Source organism: Carica papaya, chromosome 7 (assembly GCF_054855325.1).
Source record: "Carica papaya isolate Zhongbai chromosome 7, ASM5485532v1, whole genome shotgun sequence".
Taxonomy (NCBI): Eukaryota; Viridiplantae; Streptophyta; class Magnoliopsida; order Brassicales; family Caricaceae; genus Carica; species Carica papaya.
Window position 1 is genome coordinate 10,277,962 of NC_142315.1, and position 8,533 is coordinate 10,286,494.

The following is an 8,533-nucleotide window of genomic DNA, read 5'->3' on the forward strand; positions in this document are numbered from 1 at the left end:
AATTTGAAATTTGAGAATTTATAATTTTAATATTAGATTCGTCTAATTATCTTAAATGTATTAATTTATATTATAAAAATTAAAAAAAATACATAAAATATTATGTTATTAAACACGTAATATTTGATATGGACAATGACTTAATAATTTTCTCCAAATCTTAGATATTAAGTTTATATTTATGTGATACTTCTAATAGTACCATTAATAATTAAAAATTGATATAACAATTATTTTAAAAGTTTGAGGTTAAAATAATAAAAAATACAAAGTTTAATTTAACTATTTAAAAATATTACAAAAGATCAAATTAATATGCCAATAAATAATACATCATTTTTTACTGTCTTTTTTGTTTTTAAAAAATAGTTATTGGCTTCATCGTGTTAGGCCAGACACCAGGTGTTTATCAAGGGTTTAATCTAAAACCTCACTCCTTCTGTGCGTGTTCTCGCGTCAGTATCAGGGAAAATGGCGGTGATGAAGCTACTGCTCTCTCAAGCTCGCCGCTGCTATGTTAACAAATCACACTTTTCTTTATCTTCATCCTTCCACAGATACCTCTCCTCCTCTTCTGATTCAAATCCAAATCCAAATCCAAATCCCAATCCCAATCAAAACGAATCCCCTAGAAAACCACTTCCAGTCCAAACAGTCTCTTACCCTGCCAAACCCAAAGAGCAGACTGAAACAGCCTCTACGGAAACCCTTTCTCCTTCCCAACAACAACAGCAACAGGCACAATCACCATCATCCCAGCCGCGAAATCAATTCCGCAACTCAACCAATCAACAAACTCGGTCGAATTGGACTAGGGAGGACGTTCGCTATGTCAAAGACGCCCCTTCCATATCCCCCGTCTCATATCCCATCCGTGTTGCCCCGCTCCCCGAGGATCGGGTTTCAACTTCCTCTGAGGAAGGAGGGGAAGGGATTGAAGAGCGAATGAAGTGGGAGAATGTAAGGGAGGGTCGTGATGTGGAGACGCCGAGAAAGAAGATTGAGGACCATAATCGTGTCATGAGAAGGATGTTTAGGCCTGTTATTCAAGAGGAAAAGGTTGCCGTGCCGTTTCCGACGCTCATTATGCCAGAGAAAAAGCAAGAGAAGCGGACAATTTTTGATTTGTTGGACGCGATTAGGGAGGTCAAGGTCAGTGCAAAACATTTCATCGTCATCATCATCTCTTTCCTTTTCTTCTTCTTTTTCTTTGTCTTTGATGTTCCTTGTCAATCTTCGAAGAACTCTCTTAAATTCATTTGTCTGTTGGGTAATGTGGTTTTCTGGTTAATTTAATATTGTGCTTGAATGTGGCCTGTCTTGGGAGTGAAAATTATTTTTGGAGGATCTGTATCAGTGAGTATGAACAAATAAATTATTTAGTTTTGTGGAGTCATTTTATTGTAGCATACTCTAGATAGTTTTGGAGATGAAAAACAAGTAAAAGAACCAACTTTTCTTCTTACTCATCACAGTTCGTTGATAAATTCAGTCAATTTATTTTGATTCAATTTTCATATTGTTTATGTTCGAATTAGTTATAAATAAAAGATTTTCTCTATGAATTTTCTAAAATAATTCATTGTTCCAAACACATCCTCGCAAAAAATTGGAAATGAAGCAAAGAATTTTTGACATTAATGCTACAAGTAGAGATGATGTATGATTTTTATGAGAATGTGTGGTAAAAAATAAGTTTTGAATACTATATTGAGAGTTTTAATAAGAAACATGTTCAGCAGGTTATTATAAATCAGAATTGTTCATCTAAAGAAAAAAGAAAAAGAATTGTTTTTATTGGTGCTAATTTGTTTTTGTTTTTCTAGTAAAATTTTCAGGCTAATGCCAAGGCAAACTTTGATGAGACAGTGGAGGCACATGTAAGGTTGGGAATTGAGAAAGGCCGATCTGAGCTGGTATGTGCTAGTTCACCTGAGTTAGTCTTATTTTCTGGAAGCTTTTGTTTTATTTTATTTATTTATTTACTTTTTCTTGGAAAATTTAGGAACGTATCCTGTCCTCTTGTTCATTTAGACTCTATAGTATAAGTTCTTTAAACATTTCTATGTTCTGACGAGTCTTTTGAGAAAATGTTGAACATTGATTGTCATGGCCAGGGAATAAATTACTAATATGCTTTGATATTATTGAAACAGTTCTTGAAATTCTTTTGTTACCATTAAAAAGTAGACCCGTTTGATATAATGGGATTTCCGGGCATGGTAGGCTTGTTCGAAAGGCAGCAAGCTTATGTCATTCTCTTCTATGACATTTTCTATCTTTCTTTGTTTTCTATTATGATTCATGCGATTGCTTATATCCTTCCAGGATTTCCTTAGATATCAAGCTGTTAGTTCATTTAATATCAAATGCGAAGTTATTTGTTCTTTTCTAGCCCAATGAGATCAGTTCTTGTCACCTCATCAAATGAAATCAAATTTGACGAAAGTCTGTCAAACTACTCCATGTTTTTTGATTGCACCTTGGGCAGAATTATCAGAAATCAGACATGTTACTTTTGTATGATGTTTGACCTCTACTTACCTTCTATCTTGATCTAATAAATTTTGTATTGTTGCATCTTTGAAAGAAGTAGCTAAATACATCATTCTGTCAATTGTGTCTTACCTATTTGAAAAGATCTTTTTCATAAGAAAAAGATATTTAATACAATGGAAAACAAAGGAACTTATTTCTTAAGCTTTTATCTTTTTGCTGTGGATCTCAGCTGATTTTGGACAGATTGAATTGTTGAATATATCTCTCCAAATTCCTAAGAACTAGTTTTGTAAAGCTCAGCTGGCTGCGTCTTACATTTTTTTAGAACTCTGCGCATGTGAAAAGTTTGGAAAATAGCATCTGAAGCACTTCTTTTAGTAGCTTTTTAGAGTAGTAAGTACAGAGCACTTACTGTGGACCTCATATGTCAGTCCTTCCACTGAATTGCATTTCATGTGCTGTATCTTACTCTTGTTTAACATCTTCCTATTATTTTTTCTAGAAGACACATTGCAGACAGAGGCATCTAGGATGCCAATCATGTTCAAATAGAGAACAAAAATTACGAAAGAGAATAGAAAAACGGATCTATGAGTTCACCAAGGTTTTCTCTATTAAAGGAGAGGATGATCTTTAAACAAAAAACCCAAGTTCTGAACCAATGGTCTCTAAACCTAGCCAAATAGGATACAACACCCTCAGAGCTTCTTTTCTCTCTCTTCACATGGTTGAGACCATGGCATGAGGAATAAGGGCCTAAGCTTCTTCTTGCATAGGTCTTCGTGCATGCCTCCCCATGTGAGCAGCTCAGCTGAGATGTTCCTGCTCACCATGCACTGGATGCCAAGTAACTGATCTCTGAATCCCGTAGCTTCTCCTCTCAAATCACCATGAAAGAAGATGGTTATCGGATTCACTACCACTAAGGCAAAGTAATGATTGATAACGATGCATCCTTCTTCTTCAAGTTATCCAAGTGAGAATGCAGCTCCTAGAGGCTTCCCATACAGAAAAGAAAACCACCAGAGACCTCTTACTTATGACTAACATTATTCTAGTCTCCTAATTCTTTGTCACACAAATATGATCTGCTAAACGGTTCCATCTTTTGATCTGATTAGCTTAACCATAACATAAAAGATTAGGTGATAGTATATGCTTAGTGTTATAACATCTCATACAATTTCTTGTTTAGATTAACATAGCTAATGGGTAATTCCTAATTTTAATACGCAACATCTCTCTAATAAATACATTATATGGAAGTTCTTACTCTTGCCATTAATGTTATAGCCTTTATTTTGTTGATTCTGGCAGTTACATTCTTTTTACTGACACTGTTAATTGAATTGCAGATAGTCCGTGGTACCTTGGCTCTTCCTCATGCTACTAAAAAGGTATTTCAAAGAATTATACTTATTCACCATAAGATGTATTTTAATTCATTTATTGACAACCATTTCACTTTTCAGGATATCAGGGTGGCCTTCTTTGCTGAAGGGGCCGATGCAGAGGATGCAAGGGCTGCAGGAGCTGATATTGTTGGTGGTGTTGAACTTATTGAGGAAATCGCAAGTAATGAACTGAATCTGCAGAGTTACATGCTACCAACTGATGTTCCACCTGATTTGTTGAAAGCTGTTAAAGAGAATAATGCTGCATCTACTTTGTGTTGTGACATTGGCTTTTTTAGGACATTAGCTTATATAACCTCTCTCTCTCTCTCTCTCTCTCTCTCTCTCTCTCTCTCTCTCTCTCTCTCTCACACACACACACACACACACACACATAAAGAGGCACACACAGAGGAATATATCACTTGCAGTTGTCTTGTTAGATTACTGTCCTTTTGTGGAGAGGCAAGATGGAATCTTTTTTTTTTTTTTTGAGGAATCACAACGGAATCCATTCACACTTGCCTTCATTCCATCTTTTTCAAGTATTGAATTTGGCTCTAAAAGCTTTCTTTTTATTTCTGCAGACAGTGGGAAGATTGACTTCGATAGGTGCTTCTCAACACCTCAAGTCATGCAGCGAGTTTACAAGGTTTGTAGTTTGATTAGTTTTATGATTGTCTGATAAGTGAATCTACGGGTTCTTTTTTTCTTCAGATGGCATTTCTTTTCCTATCTTGCAGATATCCAGGATTCTCAATCATCATGGTCTGATGCCAAATCCTAAAGTAAGTTTATCCTCTCTATTAGATTTAAAGAAAAAGTTTATCATCTTGTCGGTAACTTATAACATCCTTAAATTCATTGATAATGGTATCTTGTATAGCAAGGTACCGTGACCAAGGATGTTGCTAAAGCAGTAAGAGAAGCAAAGCAGGGACATACCAAATTTAGAATGGACAAAACTTCTATTGTGCATGTGCCTCTAGGGAAGGTTTGTTGTCTTCTAGTGAGTTAAAGTATTAATGTTAATTTCTCATTTTACGGGCTTTAATATATAGTTCTGATAATTATCCACAGGTGAGTTTTACAGAAGAGGCATTACGTGAGAATGTGGGTGCATTTATGAATGTCCTTTTGCAGGCGAAACCTGCTGGCTTGAAAAAAAGTAAGTGGTACATACCATATGTTCTTTTATAGGCTGAAACACATTTAGATAAGAATTCAGTGCATATTGGAACAGAGGTCTAATCAGATATGGAAGCATGGTTGGATTGAAATCACTGACTTGGGTTCAATGGCTGTCTATGATAGAGTTTAATGAGTTCTAAATACTTTTTTTTTTTCAATTGTGAATGCTCTTTCATTTTTTTTCTTAAGAAAAACAGATCTATGTTGACACGTGTAGGATGCTCTCATGAAAAATTACTTGAAACGGTGCTAAATATCGTGCACAACGAAAGTTTTTTTTTTCATGTTTCCTTCTCAAGTTCATTTCAAGGTAAGAAACTTAGTTTGATTTCTGCAACAATATTCTTCTATCTATATGAATGGCAATTAATTGGTCTTAGTCCAAAGTGTTCAAATCAGAGTAAAAAATCTTTGACCTCTCTGTACACTTGAATCTGAGAAGAGAAATGTTTGGCAACAGAAGGTACTGCATATTAGAATTCATTGGTAACAGCTACCCTGGTTGCTTGTTCATATTAGACATTCAATCCCTTTTTTCTTATAGAAAAAGAAATATTATTAGAAAGAGGAGAGAAACTTACAGCACTATAGGACAAGAAATCCTTCTACAACAACAGAAAAGAATACATAAAAATCAAAACGACACAGACTTCCCAATCTCCTTATAGAAGAGCCAAGGAGGTATCTCTTAGAAACCATGGACTTTTGCCTATAAAGAAAAAAGAAAATCAATCAATTCCAAGGAAGTACAGAGGGTATGAAAGATCTAGTGCTGCACTCCAATTACAACAACCACACACCAGCAAAGACAGCTCCTCATCCAAGCACCCTAGCTTCCTTCTAAAGTTCCACTCACTTAAAGGACATAGAAAGAAAGCACTTGAGGGAATGGAACAACACACAGGAAGGCAAAAGAAAGATTCTAAACAGCAACCTCTGAGCCACCTCAAAATGAAAAAAGAGATGACGAGGAACTCAGCTTTCCATTAAGCACATAACTCATATGGAGAAAGAGCATGGTTAGGCCTGCAAATACTTGCAACAAATCACTAGTATTAAGCCTATTCAGAATGGTAGTGGAAAAAAAAATGATAATTTGATTGTAGCAGATTGTTCAAATTAGTCTTGGCCTCTTTACGAGTGCTGTCCTTGGACCTTTTTGAGTAATCGTTCTTTCAAGGGGATTATCATTGTCCTGTTGCTGATAGATTCGTGCCTCAGGAACTACCACCTCTCCTACTGTGGTGATCTTAATCATATGATTGTAGATGATTCTTGAATTCTATATATATTAATTAAATTCATGGATTTTTTGCCAAGCATAGAGCACATTTAATGCATTTAGTCATTTGTCCATTTAGCCACTATATTCTATGCTACTTACAGATAGTTTCCATTGCTCTCTGCAGCTTCCAAATATGCTGGCTATGTGAACGCCTTCCATATATGCAGCACGGTGAGTTCATAAACCATGCCATAAATCATGCATAAATTTTTGAGATCAAACCTTTTTTTGGATGTCTTTCACTAGGTTACATATTTGACATTTAAAATAAAGTTTGTTTATGCATTCAGGAAACGTCTTGTACTTGTGGATGTGTATCTAACACATGTTAAAAATTAACCAGTGACTCTTTCTCATATTAATAAGAGGTTTTGAAATTTCAATTCCATGTTTAATCAACCATCCGCATTGATGGATGGTTATTCTAGTTACTGCCATGGAGGTGTTATCTGTTTAGTTAGACTTACTTTCGTAATTCTGTTACTTAACCTTATAAAAAAAACTTGCAATTTCAATTATATGTGTTGATCAATGCACCTATTGTAATGTAGGAGAAATATGGTTGATTTGTCCAATTAGGTACTTGGGAATAAGACTTATACATCACACCTAGGATTTTTATACATCATATTTAAGAAGATTTAAGCATCATACTTAAGGGTTTGATTATATCACAGAACTAGAAAATTGAGTTGACTCTCAAAGTACTTTATTGAATAACTGAATGATATATCAGGGATCAAATTATAACGAAAAAAGAATGAAGAACTAAATTGTAATAAGCACCTAATATCTGAGACTAATTTAGTTATTTGTGCAAATATTTATTGTAAAAAAATGTTGAAAATATAGACATAAAAAAATCCTTTTCAACTTCTAGTTTGGGAATCCTCATCATTGACTTCATAGATCAAATATAATAAACTCTAGCTATAAATTATCCAGTGGTTGATATGCCATCAAGTGCTCACAGATACACATATCCACACCAATGTCTTATCATGTCTGGCACAGGGATGGCACTAAAATTAGTGTCTCCGAGCAACCCAGTTCCTTAGTACATGTTTAGTTTTAGTTATGATAATAGAAATGATTTTCCAGGTTGTTTACTTTTTAGTTTTGATAATAAAAATGATTGTAAAGTTTTTCTTAGCCTAGGAAATTCAGTTTACACCCAGATGTTGAATAACCCTGTACTGGTTACGTGCAGATGGGCCCCGGATTCCCTGTTTCAATACAATCATTATCAAGAGCAGCAGATCACTATAACAAGGTGCAGCTTAAGTGATGTCAAAGCCCTCATAACTGCAACTTAGATTAAGCACCCTTCTTAGCAGCTTTCTTATACGAACTACCAAGATGTTGGCACACGATTGGACTTGTTTTGGACATGTTAGTAGAATTAGTTTATAAACATTTATTTGGTTTTGCTCACACTCCTGTGTATTTTCCATTTAAGCATATAGTCAGATTTGGCATTGATAGAACACTTATCTAATATTTTTTTACTTCTACTGGATTGTTTCTAACAATTTTGGAGTGTAAAATCCACATTCTTCACCCAGTTCTCTATTCATTTGATCACCTTATGTTGGGAACAAATGATTTCATTTTTTCAAATGGAATTTATAAGCTCCGATCCTTGAATTACACTGTGAAGACATTTTTTTAGTGGAGTTTATGTTGGGATCTTCTTTTCCCAATTTCTTTTCTTTTCTCTTTTTTCTTTTAGTGTTTTTTCACTCATGGATTCACAAATAAACTCCTTTCTTTCTTACACAAATATCCTCTATGGTCACACTCTCTTCATATCATGTTCATGTTTTTGTCATGAAAGAAACCAAAGACTTCACCCTTAATCATTGCCCTCAATCTCATGGTGGTTAAGGTGTCGCTATGCTTTTGTTTTTCTAGTGAGAGTTTGACTGGCGTCAGTCAGTTGGCAAGATGGATCAGAGATGATGACAGACAAGGAGAGTTGCCAACGTTGGAGATGAATTAAAATGAATATGAACATCAGAGATGCATATCTGGGAAAGATGAATACCAGAGGTGCGTTTAGAAGATTCTCCAAGCTTCTTGATCAACTCTAGAAACAACTTCAGTTGTGTTTTCCGTGTCAATCTCGCTGCACTGACCTTATCTTTATCTTTTTCTTTTTTTT

The 8,533-nt window shown here is 35.0% G+C and overlaps 1 protein-coding gene across 2 annotated transcripts; it reads left to right on the forward strand.

Moving 5' to 3' along the window:
- The first annotated feature begins 377 nt into the window (after nucleotides 1–377).
- LOC110812048 (Ribosomal protein L1p/L10e family) lies at nucleotides 378–7,971 on the forward strand. Of its 2 annotated transcripts, XM_088207710.1 has the most exons (11): nucleotides 378–1,152; nucleotides 1,839–1,916; nucleotides 3,855–3,896; nucleotides 3,972–4,074; nucleotides 4,481–4,545; nucleotides 4,637–4,681; nucleotides 4,780–4,887; nucleotides 4,974–5,061; nucleotides 5,302–5,394; nucleotides 6,494–6,540; nucleotides 7,580–7,971. In XM_088207710.1, exons 1-11 carry the CDS (start codon nucleotides 472–474, stop codon nucleotides 7,655–7,657), a joined length of 1,428 nt encoding a protein of 475 aa, XP_088063836.1. In that variant the 5' UTR covers nucleotides 378–471; the 3' UTR covers nucleotides 7,658–7,971. The 2 variants fall into 2 exon arrangements, with proteins under 2 accessions (XP_088063836.1, XP_021894398.1); XM_022038706.2 differs by lacking the exon at nucleotides 5,302–5,394 and having other exon boundaries at nucleotides 380–1,152.
- Nucleotides 7,972–8,533: the final 562 nt, after the last annotated feature.

Excerpts from the sequence above, each read along its gene's own strand:
- LOC110812048 (XM_088207710.1), top strand. The coding sequence starts at position 472 with ATGGCGGTGATGAAGCTACTGCTCTCTCAAGCTCGCCGCTGCTATGTT. Across the intron at positions 4,546-4,636 it reads TCATGCAGCGAGTTTACAAG|ATATCCAGGATTCTCAATCA; the intron begins GTTTGTAGTTTG and ends CCTATCTTGCAG. Across the intron at positions 5,062-5,301 it reads ACCTGCTGGCTTGAAAAAAA|GATGCTCTCATGAAAAATTA; the intron begins GTAAGTGGTACA and ends TGACACGTGTAG.